Consider the following 20,764-nt stretch of genomic DNA (forward strand, 5'->3'; position numbering starts at 1 on the left):
TGAATGGTTCACCGTATTAAGTTAGTTATTTTGTCCTGAAAAAAAATGATGTACAATTACATTTAGGGTTTACATCAAGCGGCGCGAATAACCAAAAGAAACACGGTGAACCATTCACCAGGTTTGAACACGGTGAATGGTTCACCGTGTTCAACTTGCCAAGCAAGCACCCAGCCCGCCCACATGGCGCTTGTGTGGCGCCTACGTGGCAAAGGTAGAGTCATTTTTGTAATTATAAATTTGTCGGTGTTATTTTTTAAATAAAATTTTTTCAGGGCCATTTGCAAAAAAAAACCCTTACCTCTTTGTTGGATAAAGGGCTTTATTTTTGCATTTGGACCCCTCAAAAAAATTATTTTCACAAATAACCTCACCAAATTTATAATTACAATTTGACCCTATCCCTGCCATGCAGGCGCTACGTAAGCACCACGCGAGGAAGGCTAGAATAAGTTGAACATGGTAATCCATTTACCGTGTTTAAACACGGTGAATGGTTCACCGTATCTAAGAAAAATATATGTATTACGAAAAAAATATAAGTATTGAAAAGAGAAAATATAAGTATGAAACATGATGAACCGTTCACCATGTTTAAACACGGTGAATGGTTTACCGTGTTCAACTTAACGCCCCTCCCCAGCCGACTTGCGTAGCGCTGATATGACGCCTGCGTGGTGGGGATAGGATCAAATTTGTAATTATAAATTTGATAGGACTATTTCTGAAAAAGAAAAAAATTTGAGGGGGCCAAATGCAAAAAAAAACTCTTGGATAAAGAGTTGGGTTAAATTAAAAGGAGAGGCATTTTTATGAACCAGAGAATGCAACCAATGAGAACTTTTTCAAATCTTTAAAATCTAATGAAAGCCCAGTTTTTTCATAAGGTGGCACAAGTCTAATGAAATCCCTTTTTTTTTATGAAAATCCCAAATTTTGCATGAGGTGGCATATATCTAACGAAATCCCATTTTTTGCATGACGTGGCACACACGCGTTCATTTGGCGAAGGTGGGCTTCTCTGTTGCCTCAGTTGAGTGCCATTAATGAGCCCACTCCACTATAGTTGTGACGGCTGCCTTGCACTTAATGTGCATCCCCCTTGTCGCCATCCTATCGTCGACGCGTCGCCGGCGAAGCTTCTCCGTTCTTTCCGTCTACAGTACGGCTCTCATGCCGACCACTTTCCAAACAATATGTTTGTACTCTAGCCTCTGGCGTGCCCCGCTTTGTACAGCTCCTTCCCTCGCTCGTTGTTCAATTGCTGTCTCATCATGCTGTACGTTCGCACCACGTTCGCTGATGTCACCCGCTGCTAGCCGCACTGCTACGCCAGTACGGCGTTCCAGAGAACTAGGGGAGGCTGGCGTTCGGCTTCCTTCCTTCGACCCATGTTGCTATATAAAGGCCACTTGGACTTCGATGCCCCACCATCGGCTGGCCCTAATACCCTCCGGCGGTGGTACGTTGTCTCCCCCTTCTGTTTTGCCCTTTTTCTTTTACCTGTTTTTCCCCTTCTTTTGCTCTGTTGACTAATATAGATTCCCCTTCTTTTGCCCTTCTTTTGTTTGCTCTGTTGGCTGATATAGATTTCCCCCTTTTGCTTAGTGTGATTGCGGAGTTCGATAGGTGCATTCCTGCTTCAAGCATCACTAAGTTTGCCTGCTGTTCTGCATCCTACTACACCACCACTACGTTCCCCTCTATTCTTGCTTCCAGCTTTTCTACTTTGAAGATAAAAAATGTTGCAACTTCTATTTCCTCCGCATTCATCTCTGTTGCTTTTCTTGTATATTTTATATATGCATATGTAATCATTTGCTGTTTACATTAAAAAAAAAAGAAACTTAAAAAAACGGCTCTATTAATTCGAAGCTGTAAATTACAGGCTGCGAATGTTATAGTTAAAGCTGCCAAAAAAAAAGCTCAATAAGTAGTTAGGAGATATAATGCTTTTATGTTGACTACTATAAACCGAAAAACTAATCCTAATTATGTTGGCAAAAAAAATTGTAACGAAATGAAAAAAAAAAATGCTCAATTATATAAGGGAAAAGAAAACGATATAGAAATGAAAAATTCTACCCTTAAAAAATTTGCTATAATAAGAGGTATATATTTCCTACTGCATCCTTGCCTTATTTTGATCTCATCTGCAGCGATGGCAGAACCGGTTGTCATCGATATTAGCTTCTACAGACTGCTACACAGTATATACACGAAGTTCTCTTTGCCTCCAGCGAGGTATGGAGTGAGTTTAGATGCGACATGTCACTTTCGAGCTTATGTGGACGTTGCAGTACCTAGGGTTGGCCCAATGACGGAGATGATTATGTGCTGGGGTATGTCGTCTACGAATGTTGGTCGAACCTAGGAGGATGCCACTATGACTCCTGTTGAAAGACTTCGAGAGGAACTGCATTTCGAGGTCAAGGATAGCAACTATGCGGACCGAAGGTTCTACGAAAACTTATATGATTAGATTGCTGGTGAGTATGATGCATTACAGGATCAACATGAGTTGCTTTAAGTTGGACTATGGTGTTCTACAAGGGTAGTACAATTCGCTGGCTGCAGAAAATGCAAAGTTTGTTAATGAGTGGAAAGAAATTAAGGTGGCAATTGAGAAGTGTTATGATGTTATTAATAGTTACGATGTTGCACCGAGGGAGGACCCCACAATGCCTTTTGGGTAGAGGGACTAAGTTTCATACTTTTTTCCTATACTTATCTTTTTTTTGTTCTTCTCACACTATTTTTTTTTTTTTACCTTTTATTTTTTGGGGGAGGGGCTCCCTTTTAGATTAGGATAAAATGCCAGTTGAGTTTTGGATTTGCAAATACTTCTCCCGGCCTATATTAAGGTTAGGACGAGATGCCGGTTGAGTTTTTTGCTTCTCTCGGCCTGTTAGCTTTAGTGAAAAAGTTAAGGGGTGTGGCACTTATCCTTTTGTTATGGTACCCTTTTCGTTTTGTTGTAATTGTTAGCATGCTACGGTAACAAATTAAAAAATACAAAATATTTTTTTAGCACACTTACTAGATTGGATTTTCTTTAATTTTTTTGTGTCTCCATAGTTTTTTGATTCTTGGAGTTGCTGTTTTCTAGATCGCTTTTTATACGTAAAAATTATATCGTCGAAGACACAATTTTTTCCTTGCATATAAAACCAAAAATTGACGCGAGCATATGAAACCAAAAATTGACGCTAGTATAACAAATAAATGTTATATTTTGGATGTAACAAGCAAACCAATCAAATACTTTAATAGCAACGTTAAAAGAAAGAAAAAAAAAAAGTTGCTTGATTTGTGCTGAAGCAAAAGGCAAATGAAAATTGAGTTGAAATTAAAATAGGCAGCAGATAATCTATAATTGGATGCTGAAAATTTGATGGTTATAGGTGTGAAATATCATTAAAATTAATTATTACAATTGAATTCAATTGAAATTAGTTATAGGGGTAAATCCTACTATATATGAGAAATTAATTATTATAATGACCCAACATTTATTGATTATGCCTTCCACTAGTACAACCAACTAGATAAGTTAGCGATAGATTAGACTATTCGATTGAACTTAATTCATGTCAGAGTACACAAAAGGCAGTCATCTTCTCTTTGCACTATATAGTCCGATTTAGTACTAATGTCATTTAATAGTGAAGGTGAAAAACTATTCTAAAAATCATCAAAAGACTGCATATGAGCCTTTTGACAATAGTTACAATGGAATTATATATGAAAGTAAAGTTAGGACTTCAATACAAGATCGGGAATGTTAGATGTGATCGTTGATGTTGAGATCTTTTGATAACTCTTTTAATGATTTTCGAAGATCACTAAATTTGATTCTTCCATATTGTACATTCTCTAGAATAAGTTCAATGATGATGATGATCACTGATTTGGAGATCATATCATAAAAAATTACTTAACAGGATTCAATAGTGATGTATTAAGGCGTGTTGAATTCATTTATGAAGAGCTTGATTAAATATTTGGAAATACATAAAAGCAGGAGAAAAAATAAAATAAAAAAGAGAAATTTTGGTAGTGTTCGAAAAATAAAAACAAAGGGAAAATTTTCAATAACTATCCACATTCTAAACATTTAAACAAAGAAGATAAATAATAATTGTATATAAAATAAAATGTAGTGTTCCAAAAAATTTAACTATCGGAACGATAACAGTTTCAATGACTCATCAGTGCCTATATAGAAGTGTCGGGATGAGTTGGAATGATTTTGACGCGAAGTGGACATGCAAACAAGATGAAATTGGATGTAATTGTAGCTTAAATATGTTAGTATGCCTAACTTGTGTCTTGGGTGCAGTGTACCGAGCCACCTACCAACTAATTGAAAACCTTGGATTTTAGTAGCCAACAGGTTCTGCCTACCTACTGTTGGTGGGCTAATATATAAATGAACTACAAAAAGTATTTAACACTAGAATAACAAACTTCATTAATATAACTAAACTTCAGTACACTACAACTAATAATACAATTTGATCCACACTTCACAACTCTAAACAAACAAATTACATGCCCTCTATTTATAGAAAATGAAACGACGCAACTCTTCACGAAAAACGACAACCCTTCACTAAAGGACATGACTCTAAACCAAAAGACACATCCTTACAAAAAGGACACACCCTTTCATAAGAAACACAACTCTTCAAATAAAAATAAACAAATAAAACAAGCTTATAAACGAATATTCCCTCTTAAGCTTGTTTATGCAAAACTATCGATGTCTTCTTCGATTGGGTCTTCATAATCTTGGAGCCTTTCCTGTAAGACTATATATCTTGTCTGAAATCAAACTCATAATTTTGGAGGCCTGCTCATTAGTTGCGTTCTCCAGGGATTTATTCTCCAATTGCCATATTTTCTTTTTCCAAATTTTTTGCAAGTTTCTCTAAATAAATATTTCTTTGATCAAGAGAAACCAAACCTGTGGTACTCATAAAAGCGAAATGTGTCACATCTTGTTCCGCTTCCTTCTTTGATTTTTTCACATCACCCATATAAGTGGAATTTTCGAATTCGACAAACAAATAAAATTCTGAAACGTGAATAGGTCCTTCGATCTTGATAAGTGCAATATTGTGGCAGCGACATCTTCATCTTCTGACAATATTCTTGAAGTAGATTTTTGTAGGACATTCTTACTATCACTTTGTTCTCCATGTTTCTCTTTTCTTTAATGTTAAGTTATTTTAAGAAAAATCAACTATTCATTCACTATTTATAGGCATGAAAAACTTTCAAAACCAACCAAATGACACATCCCTTTAAAGTGTCCCAATTCAAGAGACACATCCTTTAATTTGAAATATCCTTTTTTAAATAAAGAAATATGTCTTTTCATATTTCAATTATCCCTTTTTTTTTAACCCAAGAGACATGTCTTTTCAAAAAATAGTTAATTATGTTAACTACTTCATGCATTGGTCAACAAGTTCACACCATATATTTCATAACTACCGTCGGTCAACAAGTCAACTCTCCAATCATTACATTCAACAAGATGCATCCATAATATTAATTACTTTCTTCCAATAATTATAATTTGTTTGCATAGCCTGCATGGTTTTTATTTTGTAGCCAGGAGGTTGTTCAACATAAACTTCTTCCTCAAGAAATTAAAAACGCCAATTTTACATCCATTTGATGTACCTGCCAACCATGATAAGCAACTATTGCAAGAATAAGTCGCACTGTATCAAATCGAGCTACTGGTGCAAATACTTCTTCATAGTCTACACCTTTTTCTTGTTTATATCCCTTTGCGACTAGTTGTGCCTTATATTGTATTATTTGTCCATCAGCACTGTGCTTGATCTTATATATCCACCTTACTCTACTAGCTTTATGTCCTATAGGAAGTGAAGTTAGTTTCCACGTCTTATTTTTCTCTATTGCCCTAATTTCTTCATTTATTGCAGTGCGCCAAACATCCTTTTGTAAAGCCTCTTCAACAGTTAATGGTTCTTCGTTAAGATGTAAACAAAGTAAATTCTCACTATCAATCACATCCGCTTCATTGTATATATCTTCAAGTCTTCTTAATCTGACTCGACTTGATGAACTTGAAGGAGTGGATGATGAAGGACCAAGTAATGCTAATGCTGGAGTCATTGGTGATGGAGTGTCATTATCAGTTGGCACATTGTCGGTTTCTTCAATTTCCTGATCTATTAATCCTTTTCCTTTTTTCTTCTGTATTCCAATTCCATGTACCATTTTCATCGAATATAACATCTCTACTTATAATTACTTTATTGGTAATTGGATTATAGAGTTTGTAAGCTTTAGACTGCTCACTATAACCAGTAAAAATACATTTTTCGCCTCAATCATCTAACTTCTTTCTTTTCTCCTTGGGAAGTTGTGCGTAAGCAATGCATCCAAATATCTTGAGATGTTTAACTCTAGGTTTATATCCACTCCACCTTTCTTCCGGTGTCATATTCTTTAGACTCTTAGTTGGACTTCTATTAATTAAATATACTACGCATACAACTGTTTCTGCCCGAAATGACTTAGGCAAAGCTTTTTCTTTAAGCATGCTTCTTCTCATATCTAAAATGGTTCTATTTTTTTGCTCGGCTATACCATTCTGTTGTGGACTATATGCTGTAATGAATTGCTGTTGAATACCTTCTTTATTGCAATAATCTTTAAATTCATTTGAAGTGTATTCTCCTCCTCTGTCGGATCTCAATATTTTTATTTTGTTTCCACTTTCCTTTTCTACCAAAGCCTTATATTTTTTGAAAGTAGAAAATGCAGCAGATTTCTCTTTGATAAAGTAAATCCATATCTTTTTAGTGCAATCATCAATAAAAGTAATAAAATACTTATTTCCTCCATGAGACTCAGGAGAGGACCACATATATCAGTATGCACTAAATTTAGAGGTTTCGTTGCAAATTTTGTTTTGCTACTAATAAAAGAAAGTTTTGTTTGTTTTCCAATTATACAGCCTTCACATATTGCATTTGAATGTTTGATAACGGGAAGACCATGTACCATTTTTTTAGATGATAATAATTTTAAACTATTGTAATTTAAATGCCCGTATCTCAAATGCCATAATTCTAATTCTTCTTTAAATTCAGAGTAGTAGCACCTTTCAATTTCTGACTTTATGTTTATAGGAAAGATTCGATTCTTCTACATATGCACATTCGCAATTATTTTGCCTTTCTTATCCTTTAAAGTCAAAGTAGAGCCTTCCATATGAATGATGTTACGTCCCGGATTACACGTTTCTCCGGGAACGCCAACAGACCTGCCGTATACATAGAAATTTTTCCTGTATACGAAGCAATAGTTATACCTGTAAACAAAACCAAGCTACAACCACAAGATAGAGAGCTGCTAAACTGAACTGAAAAATATAAATAAACATCAAGTTCACTCGACATACAAAGTCCAAGATAAAAACATCTCTCGCTCCAACAAGTAAACCAACGTTAGTATGTACATGAACCAAAATACTCCAAAACTACCTGTATATGGTACTCCTCTAGTACGGCAACTAGGGAAGGGATCTAGCTCGTGACTCTATTACCACGATCAGAATCAGCAACAACAGTAGTCGCAGAAGAAGGCTCTGCAAAAAGGGATCAACAACTCGGTGTGAGAACTACTGCAAAAAGGAGTAGTCCTCAGTGGGCAACGCTACCGACCTCAACGGCTCACCCACTAAGTCTACATAAAGTATGCTCAAGGATAGTAAAGGAAGCTGGTAAAACTCTACAGCTATATGCCACTATACTATCGCTAACCAACACTAACTATTTGGAGATATAAGCAAGATGCAATCTCTGACCCAATCTCACTAGGGAATGTGAACACACACGTCCCGCCTGTCGAAGCTACACCCGTCCCGCATATCCTAGAAAGAATACATGTGTCGGCCTGGTTGGTTTCTAGGGTATACATCTAAGATATACATCGACCCAATCCTGATACTCTAGAAAAAAATAGGATATTTCGTTCCAACTTCCAATACTACGTCGTCTGCAGCCAACATACTCATCGGAAGTAAGGCGAATTACCCGCAGATCCATCGCCAATAACAAGTTGAAGAAGTGGCACAAGAACCACACCATTTGTTACCTTTATTCCACACCATAGTGCATTGTAATTCTATCGAAACATCAACTTCGTAAGCCGATTTTCGAAACTAGATCATCCTTTAAGACAGCTCTCTAGGGGTCCTATGGCTCACTACAATAACAGGCGATAACCCGCGACATAAAATCGCCACCCGCACAAAGCAAGATTCTGAACCTCAGCCAACTAGCTACTAACCCTTCGAGATTCCCAATTAATCCCAATGAGTAGCTCATAACATGCCAAAAGCCCAACGGTCCCACAACACACCAACCAAGGTGTTGGATAGCTGCACACAATGTGTGCACCACAAGGACCACACCAGAATTGTGTCCCAAAGCAGTTCCAAGTACGCCCACTGGACAAGTGAGCCGGCAAATAGTCAAAGCTCCCATACCGACAATTTAGTGTGTGACAACCTCGTCGCGCAACCCACTAGCACAACTTGACCAAGATGTAGTTAACGAGTCTAGTAAACCCGCTCGAAAATACTAGCACATACCACCATGTCCTACCTAGGACTCCATACCGAGTCCTACCACCAACCTGAATCATACTTCCAATCCTAAGATCGGGAGTTATGCCGCCAAAGCTAGGCGGGTCAGATCTCTCCAACAAAATGCATCCACGCAAAACCGAGTTCGCTCCTTTCTCCGTGATGCTATGCCACTATTAAAGAAAAGGGAAACAGGATAGGTATTACAACCCTACCTACCAAGCCCGGGGGAGCATTACCTATACCGTAGCCTCAGAAGCGGTCGGTAATAAAGCCTCGGATTGTATTCCAGCAGCTCGTGCAGTAACCGTGATCGAAGCCAAACAATACACCGTCTTCGCAGAGATGCTCGCAGTAGCACTCGTGCCCTATATAGGGAGAGTGGCCTGGGCACCGGCAGCTAAGACGATTGCCTAGGCTCAAAAATCACCTGGCCCCTCAAGGCTCCACCTGACAGGAGTGGCTACACCTGGTGAACGTCACCCCACCACTCAAAATCTATACAGGTATGTCGTCACCACTCTCGACTGAGACACGAGTCTGTGTGAAAACCATAGCACGTATAGAAAACAACTATGCACCTCGAGACTATTAAGCTCGACTAGCACACTGGGACTCAAGCCCAAACCCCGCACTCGCGTGCCTATACACCTTAGGTCTTCCTATGGGTCAACCTAACCAGCGGTTCAGTTTTTATTTTTTAGAAAAATTCGTGAGTGGTGCCGTGGTCGTAAACTTGGCTCTGATACCACCTTAATCTGTCACGCTCTGAGGTCCCGTTTTAAGAAAAAGAAAAGTTGAAGTGCCTAATTTTCTTTTTTAAAAAATCTTGACCCCAGGGGATGCCAGATCTGCCACAAATATAGAAAACCCATTGTTCACATGGACAGAGTCTCCCTTATATTTGCACGGCGTCACACAAGTACAAGATACAACCACAAACATGCACAAACCATGTATACATTCACCACATCACAATGTCACGATTTACATTCAATCAATCGCAAGATTATAATATTTCATTCATAAATCCACATCTATTATTTAAAACGTTTCTCACCTGAAAACTCATTTTTAAATACTAGAATTACGAAAAGCGAAAAATCCTTTTTAAAATCGTTTCCTACACAAAAACCTTTTCTTTTAAAAACAGGCTATCACGAGGAGTAGAAAATTATTTTCATGATTCCATATGAAAACCAAAAAAATATATATATAATTCCATATGAAAACCACAAATACTTTTATTCAATTTCAAACCTATAATATGAATAAAATAAAAACCAAGTTAAGTTAATTAAGGACAAACTGAACCACGATGGTCTAATTTATTATTCAAAGCAAAAGAGGGAAGAGTTTAGAACCGACAATAACCAAGCTGAGAACTCTACTCTCGCTACGCACATGCCTCATGCCTCGTCCCGACTCGGACCTCCAACATCACCTGAAATGGGGGAGGGGGTGAGATACCAGCAACGGGTCTTCCAATGGGTACCGGGAGTTGACGAGGGCGAGTGTACTCACTGGTAACCAAAAGGTAGCTATGAACAATGATACAGTAGTAAAGTGAAATAGGAAAACAAGGTATGTAAATGCAACTACCGCTACCGTACATCAACATGCGTCAATCGGAAGATCAGTCCAAAGTACCCAATCCAAAATCCGCCATGTCAGTCAAAGGACCTCAGGCAAGTGCCACGTCGCTCTAAATGGCATATAACCCTAGCAGTGGGCTATTAGGCTCACTGGTCGAAATCCGACCACTTTTCCCAAAAAGAACACTGTTGCAGGTGGCCAAACCGTTGGTGTACGTGAAATGCGTATGAGTGGTGGCGATCGATGCAATTATGATTAATAGTCGTCAGGAAGTAGCCAACAATCAACCCCTCAGGGTATGCCAACCGAGTAGGTCATAAAATAGAAAAGTCACAGATCCGACCGAATAGGTCACAACCAATGTCACAAATCTCAGGTATAACCAACAGTCCGCTCTACTTCTAGATCATAATATCATATAGAAAATAACCAAGTACAGCAACAAGTAAAGAAGTCAAATAGTGCTAGGCTCACAAACATAGTATGCAAGAAGTATAAAGAGAGGGTAGAAGGAACGTCACCGAGCGTGCACCACTAGACCGACTCCGGATCGAAGTACCCACCTGTATCACTGTCGTGCCTGTCTCCAAACTAGATCAGATCATCAACCGGACCTACGGAGGGTCTATCGGGTCAGTGTCCAACCCACTAATCCATAATACACACATCACAACCCCACACATTTCCCACGGAATCGATTTTCCCAAAACCGATAACCGTAACTCGCAAGAGGCGCGGTGCGCGCGGCGAAGGTAGGGTAGGGTGGTGAGGCGGCTGGGAGGTTTTAGCTGACGGTGGCAAGCTAGGGTTAGGGTTTGGGAAAACAACACCCTAGTTGGTCATATATATATATATATATATATATATATATAGGTGAAAATTTGCAAATAAGTCCTCCAATTTGTAATATTTATAGCTAAGTCCCTCACAGCGCGAGTAAATTCTGTGAACACACCCCCATGTTCGATTTTACGCAAATCGATACATAAAATGTAGGGCTTTTCGCAAAATTTTCGTTTCGCCACTTTCTACCCCTTCTCGGTAATTGCACGATATCAGGAGATCCGTCTGTCGGATTTGTGAACAGACTACGCCAGCGCTTTCAGCACTGCTGAACCATCGAGATCACGATTTTGTTTCACCTGAATTGGTCGCGGATTTTCGACGAAACCCATCCTCTCACGAGCCACCAACACACCATATATATATATATATATATATAGAGAGAGAGAGAGAGAGAGAGAGAGAGAGAGGGAGAGCAGGGCTGCTGTGTTCTCAGGAGCACGGAGGACGCTGTGCTCCTGAGCCGTTTTCGATGATGGAATTTTCGATCGGCTTCATTAGACTTGATCTAGCGCATTTGAAGTTTCTAGAAAATAATTTTTGCAATTTTTTGATATCATTTGCCTAGTGATCGAAAGGATTCAAAATCCATAATTTTTAATGGTTGATTTCTGCCGTTTTCAAGTTTAACAGTGTAGAAGTATTCAAATTAGATGAAATTTTGATACAGAATTCTTTATACTATCTACAACAAGATCAATATTTCTGATCGAAAATTGTAGTGCTATATCACAACTTTTTATAGGATTTTTATTTTCAGCCATTAAAAATTATTGATTTTGAATCCTTTCGATTGCTAGGTAAATGATACGAAAAATCGCAAAAATTATTTTCTAGAAACTTCAAATACTCTAGATCAAGTTTAACGGAGCCGATCGTCGATTCGGAAACTCCATCATCGAAAACGGCTCAGGAGCACGGAGGCTTCCGTGCTCCTGAGAGCACAGCAGCCTTGCTCTATATATATATAGTCGCGCTACTATACTATCGATAGTAACAAGTCTTGATACTATTGAGCTTCTATCGTTAGATTTACCCCTTTGACCATATCCATCCGTTAGATCATACTATTCAACCAACCACCCACTCAACCCTAGGGGACCACTATCATCCTAACCACACACTCTATCTAAGGGCCGAAAAACTAATAGCACCAATTCCATATACATGTTCCATATATATATATATATATATATATATATATATATATATATATATATATATATATATATATATATATATATATATATGGGATAATTCCTTATATATCCCTGAAAAGTTTCCGACTTTCTGATTTATTCCTCTTAGAAGGCTAATATTGAAAATACCCTTTTTACGTTCCAATCTATTTCAAATTTACCTCTAGAGTTAAAATCTGTTAATGAACTCGGTTATCTGTATAAAATTATTATTTTGCCCTTTCAAATATACCCTTCCACCATCACCGACTTTTCTTATTTGCCCTTAAAGTCAGGGGCACAAAAAATATTTTGACTTTTGGTCTTTTCAAATATACCCCATCTACCGTCACCAACATTTCTTATTTGCCCTTAAGTTAAGGGCAAAATTGGTATTTTAATTTTTTTTTAACTGTGGTAGATATTTTGCAATAACGGTGGAACATATGAGTGGTATTTTAGAAAGAAAAAAAAAAGTAGAGATAAATCGGATATTTTCAAATGTATTAAGAGTATATAGACAATTATCCCTAAATATATATATATATATATAGAGTTGAGCTATGATACTTTTACAAGTATCACCATCATTGTGCTATTAGGTTTTAAGCCATTGGATCTACTTTTTGATTATTAATAGCCCTTGGATTAAACACTATTCCACCTACCACCACCTACCACCATCATCTCAACCTCACATCTCTTCATTCAAGGACTAAAAACACACAAAGATCACTTGGGTGATACTTTTACAAGTATTCTAGCTCTACTATATATATATATATATATATATATATATATATATATATACTATATATATATAATTTAATTTAAATCAAATTTCAAATTCAAATTCTGAATTTACTTTGATTTAAAAGTTCCAGTTATTATAATATATGTATATATATATTTTCTAAAGTGGAACTTCTGAAAAAGCGCCTCAACGGAATCACATTGATGGGTCATTTCGGTAAGTCATCTTATTCACCTTGCACTTAAATCTTTAGGGCATATTTAGTTTATGATTAAAATAAAAATAAAAAATAAAATTGAATTGTTTTGGAATGAAAAATGGAATGACGAACCATAAAAAAATATCTGGCTCATTATTATTAGAATGAAAATCAAAATGAGAATTTAAAATTTTGAGAGAAGGTTTTAACTAAGAGCAAGGAGAACAATGAAGGGAGAGGTGCTCGTGAGAAAGAAGTTTTAGTAGTTTATTTTGGAATGGACCGATCCGAGATTCAAACCGAATCATTCCAAATTAATCCAGAGTGGAATAAAAATCAAAATTCGATTTCTGTAAAGCAAACAATAAATATTATTTCAATTTTATAGTCTAAAATAGGTGAACTAAACAGACTCCTTAAAGTTTCATTCTAATCTAAAGATTTCTCGTCCGAATCTCAAAACCGTATCGGATACTAAATTTAGAAGGGGCCCAAATAAGACACTGTTCGTTCAAATTCCTTCCATTTTCCCCCTAATTCAGCTGTACTGGATCCCCTCTCTCTTCTCTTTAATTTCACTCTCTCCCGTGTAGACAAAATTAAGCAAATAAACTGCATTGCTATTATAATTTAATTTATTTGATTAAATTCTGAAAGTTAATATTTATTATTCATTTGCTTTCTGGGTTCCGATTCAAATATTAAATTTCGAGGCTTACGTATTCTTATTCGGATTTAAATTTAGGCTTAGTTTGGTATTGAGGCGGATCTAATGCTATTAGATAGAATGGAGTTGAGACAAAGCATATAGGAATATGCTTCTGCGTTTTCCGATGGAACAGCAAAAAATATATTGTAACCGACTAACCGCAATATGCGGAACGCAATATTACGTACGGAAACAAACCAGGTATTTTTCTATCGTCGTTTCTCACCGCACGTAACACAATCTCCCCGTAATCTCAAACGAAGCCGTAGTTTATAATTTTGGTTAGGTTTCCTTGATCCAATCTTTATTCTTATACTTGGATATTTTACCTGTATTAATTGTAGTGCAGGTTCAAAGTTCTACCTATATTTATTTTCTTTTCATTTTTTCTTTAAATTCAGGTTTGAGCTAATGTATTTTATTTCGAGTTACTATTGTATTTTATTTGTTAGAACTGTATGATCGTTTAAAAAAAGAAAAATCTGTTAATAAATTATAATGTAAATATCATAATTTTTTTTATTTAAATTCACATTAAAATTTTCTCGAAAAAAAGGGATAAAATCTTTGTATCATGTACGAGTGATTTTGAATTATTTTTCAAATTTTTTTGTTATTGATACTTTAATTAAAAAAATTTCTTATGCGCTAAATAATATTTTGCATACCACGGAAATAATTATGTTTAGAAGTTCCTATAAAATAATTTCAATACAGAAGTACTAACTAAATATTTCTTAAAAATAACTAATTACATCTTTTGAAATAAAAATTTTAATAAATTTGCATGGAATGTGCAGGAGAATTATTCAAAAAGAATCGTAAAAAAATTCCTTTGTCATACAAATATATAGCTAGCACTCCCAGTTTTTCCTCGTGTATGGAACATAGTTAGTAAATTCGTGAATTATTTGCGAATTTTTGAAAAACCGAATTAAACGGCCGTATTTGTATTTTTCCGAAAAATTCTGAAAAAAAACACGATTTTTTTGGAGAAAAATAATTATTCGTGAATTATTCGCGATTTGCGAATAATTCAGCCAAAAAAAGGCCCTCGGGCCCAGGCCCGGGCCTGGGCCTGCTCCCGCGTCGCGCGCGCGCCCGCTCTCGCAGGTCGCGGGCCTCGCGCTCGCTCGCGGGCCTTGCAGTTCGCCCAAAACAGAAAAATAAAAAAAAAAATTCTTACCAAACCTCTCTCAAAAAAAAAAAAAAAAATTAATAGCCGAATTTTTTATTCCGAATTTTTAATTGATGGACGTATAATATCTGTATAAATCATGTATCTGAATAATTGGCGAATCTATTTTTTAGCCGTATTTTTCAACAAATTTAAAAATTAAAAGGCGAATTTTATCCGAATTATATTCGTTTCGAATTTTTGCCGAATCCGAATTAACTAGGAAAGAGTGATCAACCCATCCAACACCAAGCAAATGAACAACAACAAAAAGCTAATCTTCATCTTTAATTAAATTAATGCAGAATACACCAATCTGAACGATATTCATTTTACGGAACCATACGTAAGCAAGTTTCTAATCAATTAGGACTCTGTGATACCTCCAAATAAGTGTCATTTTCGTGAAGTAAGATATGATTAATTATAGCATGAGGATGGGGCGAATCGCCATGTATATTCTCATTACAAATGCCTACCATTAACCGCGCTAAGTATGACGCGCGTATAATGTGTTCGCGCGTGCTCTACCTACTGATTGTTACCCTTTCGATATAATAAGAATATATTAATCTTCCTTTGTTATCCCAATTAGGCATAGAATGGCCAAATACAAATGTAATTAATTAGTTTACTAATTATTTTGTGAACTAATAAGCTCCTCCTCCCAACCACTATCAATATTCTATGTGGAGTTTCACTCTCAATCCAACTCCTGATGGGGCAAAAGTCACAATACAAGTCTTTTCATTAAGTGATATATCACCTCAAATTTCCACAACTACAAGCTAATAAAACAAAGGTTGCTTCTTCATTCATCTACCTTATTATTATTAGTAGTGTTACTTTCCAAGTATAGAAGGAAGGACAACTTGATTTCATCACCCTATAGGCTGTAGCTAACATTATTGCTAGTCTTTGGCATTTTATAAGTTGCAAACAAGTCCAGGGCAAGGAAAATGTGATAGGTGCTTAGCTCATATTGGCACCTCTTTGCATGTTAGGACAAACATACAATATATTGGCTCCCAACGAAAAAACTGCTCTTATGATCATTTTCAAGTTCTCGTGCATAAATTTTCTTTCTAAAAAAATAAAAAATCATGCATTTCTGGCTTCTGAATCAACTTCTCTGCTTAATTAACAGGTTACAAATTAAACCAAGAGTTTGTGAAATGCAATTAGTTTGAAACTTCTTATGCTGATATTTTAGATCGCAGAAGCAAAAACTTCAATTCAACTCTTTTGCTTTAAACTCTAAAGAAAAATGGGCAACAGCCTTTTTAGAGGAAAAAAAAATTAATAATTGCAAAGCTTCTTTCAATTACTTCTCAGAAAACATTGTGCATTAATAACTCCAACTAGGCCAAAGAAGCCCCGTTGATCAGAATCTTTTTCTTTGCTCAAGTATTGCAAAAAAAAAAAAAAAAACAAAACAAAACAAAACAAATAGACAAACAAACAAACAAATAAACCGAAAATAAAGAAGGATAAGCCCATCTATTTGGTCAAATGTGGTACCACTGCTGCATCCCAGAACTGCACAAATTTATGATATTAATAAAGGAACAATGCCAACTCTATGAATTTACTACCTTAAAATCTTTTGATATATAGGAGATTTGTAAATTTTGTATAATTCACCTTACTCTTTGAACACATCGTATAGGTTGATACATAGAAATTAATATAAAGAATTAAGTTCCATCTATTATTACTAGTATTATATATGGGAATAAAGAAATTAAGACTCAGAAAGTTTTAATGTAATCTAAAGTAAATTATAAAATATATATACTATCTCTTTAGAAAAACCCCACTCCCTCCCTAATATTCATTCAATGCTCTCATCCAACAAGAGATATTTTCTCTGCGCTGCTGGAAAAGTGGTTTCAGCACCATTAGCTGTTGAAGCAGGTGCAGCAGCAGTGTTAGTGGTCCAATCCATGTATTATGGTTAGGGAAGAAGATAAACTTTTAAGCCACATTAATTCGGTTCGCGATTCGAATCTAAATCGGAAAAGTGATTTCGAAAAACTTGTAGCATGTGGTGGATGGAGAGTATGATCAAATGACAAGAAAAGAAAGGCTCACTATACTTTGTGTTCAAATTAATTTTTCAGAACAAGATAAATCATCTTACTTGTGCAATATAATATCCTAAAAAAACCATACATGTATCAATTTCTAAATTTTAAATTTCAAAATAAAATTTTAATTTCAAATTTTAAAATTTTAAAATTCAATTTTAATTTTGATTTTAAATTTTAAATTTCAAATTTTAAATTTCAAAAAGTTCAAATATCAAATATCAAATTTCAAATTTCAAAAAACTTCAAACTTCAAACTTTCAAATTTCAAAAAGTTCAAATTTCAACTTTCAAATTTCAAATTTCAAAAAGTTCAAATTTCAACTTTCAAATTTCAAATTTCAAAAAGTTCAAATTTCAAATTTCAAATTTCAAAAAGTTCAAATTTTAAATTTCAAAATTCAAAATTTAATTTAATTTTTAATTTTTAATTTTCAATTTTCAAAATTTAAATTTAAACTTAAATTTTAAATTTTAAATTTATAAATATGTAAATTTATAAATTATTAAATTTAAAATTTAAAATTTTAATTATAGATTTTTTAAATTTCAAATTTTAAAGTTTAAATGGTATACTTTAAATTTTAAAATTTAAAGTTTCAAATTTCAAATTTTAAATTTCAAATTCCAAATTTCAAATTTCAAATTTAAAACATAAAATCTAATTTAATTTTTTAATTTTAAATTTTAAATTTTAATTTTATATTTTGAATTTTGAATTTTAATTTTTAAAATTTTATTTTTAAATTTTGAATTTTGAATTTTAAAATTTTAGAAATTTAATTGTTATAAATACTGTGGAATTATATGATCTGTATCTAAACAACTTAAAAATGAAGCTGTGGAATTTTTTTGTAGTTACAGGATTCCGTATTTTATTTAGACCATAACCATAGAATAAAAATTTTATGGAGTTTTTTAACTATGCATCCAAACAGGGCCTAACTGTGTTCTTTGTATTGCAAATCAAATTTTAAATCTGATTACAAACAAGTGAAACATTGTTCGATTTGTTATAAATGTATCTACAAGTTGTGGTTAATTAATTAGAACTACAGACAAAAGCGCCATTGGCTTATTTTTCGATCTTAACTCAAATTTGATACATAGATGGTAGCGCAAGTAATACAGCTATGCTATATATACAATAACAAACTGCAGGACTTTCAATCTTTATACAACCTCAACAGGATGGATATATATAAGAAGTTATCATTTATATATTTTGTTGCATGCATGTTCAGCTATTATATGTATCCTATCTTCAATTATAAAAGCAGCTATGCTTGAAATATACTAAAAAAAAAAATGATAACTTCTTATTAATAATATAGTAGCCAATTAAGTACATTCGACACAGATCCATGCAACGGGCTTCATTCTAATAATAATAACCCAATGAAAACCCACCGGTCCCTTAGAAATTAAGCCTCTCAAAAGCTAAAACTCTTTTTCTTATTAAACAGAACCTAATTAATTAATTATTAAGGTAGGACCCAATTTAAAGCATGCATACATCACAAGCACCACCACCACCACTTCCACCGTATCACAATAATAATAATAATAATAATAAAAAGAAAAGAAAAACTAGCCAAAAAGCAATTACAGCAGCAGCTTGTGTGTTAACCAAACAATTAAGAGTAGTGAAACAACATGTCTGCTGAAGCCACCAGTGGGTGGTGCCTCATGCAGCTCTCGGAAGCCTCAAAGCCAGCGTAGTAAGATTCGTCGGAGGAGGGGGCAGTGCTGCCGGTGCCGTTCAAGAAGCACAAGATGTGGTCGAGTGATTGGAGCCTGCTGCGGAGCTCGACCGCCTGGGTCCTGAGCACGGAGTTGTCGGCCTCCAGCAGCGCGTGGTGCTGCGAGGTGAAGGCGATGGCGGAGAGGATCTGGGCCTTCTCCTTCTGGAGCTGGTTCACGGAAGCCATCAGCTCGTCCAGGTGCTTCTGCTTCCGCTGCCGGCTGCGCCGCGCAGATTCGCGGTTCGACAGCATCCGCTTCTGCTTCCTCTGCTTCATCAGGGCCCGCAGATCCTCCTCAGATGATGCCGAATTCTGAAGCTGGGCGCTGCTGGATCCAGATGACGTCCCACTAGAGGAAGCCATTGTTTTTTCTTTTTTTTTTTTTTTTTTTTTTTTTTTTTGATCTTTAAAGATGAGATGATCACTTCTAAAAGCAAACACTAGTCTTAATTAATTTCTCCTTCGCAAAATATAATATGTATTGCGCTACCAAAAACTATAAAAGATATATATCATATATAGAGGGAACTAATTAATAATAATAATAACGATGATGATAGATTGATAGTAATAGCAATAGGGGAATTTTGAGGGAAAATTAATTAAATGATTAGTTCATGAGAAGACATAGAACCAGTAGAGGAAAACCACAGAGAAGGATTGAACGAGGTGGGTCCCACGCCTCAGTGAGGAGTTGATCATAAACCCGGAGAGGAGGATCTCACTTAGGATAGGCGACATTAATTATTAGGAACATTAACAGAGAGGAACACATATATGTATGTGATTTGAAAAGAAAAAAAAAGAAAAAAAAAAAAAACTAAGAAATTAGTGCGTGAGAGAGAGGGAGAGAGAGAGAGGGAGCGAGGAGGAGGGAAAGAAGCTTCTGATTTCTGGGGGAAAGTTGGGATTTTTTTATGATAAAAAAGGGTCAAAATGGGGAATTTTCTCAAATCGGTATTTGAGGTTTCAGTAAAAGAAAAAAGAGGCCCAAATTTTGAGAAATAGAGAACAAAAAAACCTGCTTTCAGAGGGAGGAACGAGGGAGATTTGCGGGGGAAGATTGGGTTTTGATGCAAGAAATAAGGTAAAAATAGGAAATTTCTCAAATGGGTACTTGAGATTTGAGTCAAAAAGCCCCAGAATTTGCGAGAAAGAGCTTCTTGGATTTGTGGATCTACTAAGAAACTGTAATCTCTGAAATCTGTATGTATAGAAGAAGGAGAAGAAGAGAAAGAGGGGAAAACAGCGGGGGAAAGAACAGAGTGGCAGAGCCCCTGTATATTGTAAACAAAAATTTAGAGCGTATGGGGAGAGAGAGGAAGGAAGAAGAGGAGAAGAGGTTTTGGGAATGGAAGAGGGTGGAATTTATAGAGGAAGATCGTGGGAGAAGAGGAGGGGTAAGAAGGACCAAGAAGTAAATTGTAATAAGATTTGGATAAAATATAGGGGGGAAGCTGAAAAACAAGGTGAGTGGTGGGGTGGTGGAATCTCCCGTGGAGGTGGTTGAGGGTAGAGAGAGAGAAAGAGGGGCCGGGGTGTGATGGGGCATGTGGGGGATGTTGGTGGTGGGAATGGGGTGCGGGAAGTGGGAACCTTTTTTTTTTTTGCCTACAAGACTCCAAGTCCAGCTGGCAGGCAGCCGGATGAGATTAGGAGGGTAAATTTTGATTTCTGACATCCTGTTTTCTACTTTCTACCCACAAAACAAAAACAACAAAATATAATAGTATAATTTTTAATATTTTAATCTTTAATTGTACTCTGCTGAGTTGTATTATTAGCTAGTTAATAATGAAAAAATATTTAAAAAATTATGTGACGGCATATTCAAT

General features: G+C 35.7%; 2 protein-coding genes across 2 annotated transcripts; both read right to left on the minus strand.

Annotated features, from left to right (window-relative positions):
* Positions 5,653–6,261, minus strand: LOC109717956 (uncharacterized mitochondrial protein AtMg00820-like). Its single transcript, XM_020243923.1, has one exon. It carries the CDS (start codon positions 6,259–6,261, stop codon positions 5,653–5,655), a length of 609 nt encoding a protein of 202 aa, XP_020099512.1.
* LOC109718831 (bZIP transcription factor 11-like) lies at positions 18,479–20,321 on the minus strand. Its single transcript, XM_020245261.1, has one exon. The coding sequence runs from the start codon at positions 19,290–19,292 to the stop codon at positions 18,822–18,824; it is 471 nt and encodes a 156-aa protein (XP_020100850.1). The 5' UTR covers positions 19,293–20,321; the 3' UTR covers positions 18,479–18,821.

Source organism: Ananas comosus, linkage group 12 (assembly GCF_001540865.1).
Source record: "Ananas comosus cultivar F153 linkage group 12, ASM154086v1, whole genome shotgun sequence".
NCBI lineage: Eukaryota > Viridiplantae > Streptophyta > Magnoliopsida > Poales > Bromeliaceae > Ananas > Ananas comosus.

Bases quoted from the DNA above. Each gene is read 5' to 3' on its own strand.
- LOC109717956 (XM_020243923.1), bottom strand. From the start codon at position 6,261: ATGGTACATGGAATTGGAATACAGAAGAAAAAAGGAAAAGGATTAATA.
- LOC109718831 (XM_020245261.1), bottom strand. From the start codon at position 19,292: ATGGCTTCCTCTAGTGGGACGTCATCTGGATCCAGCAGCGCCCAGCTT.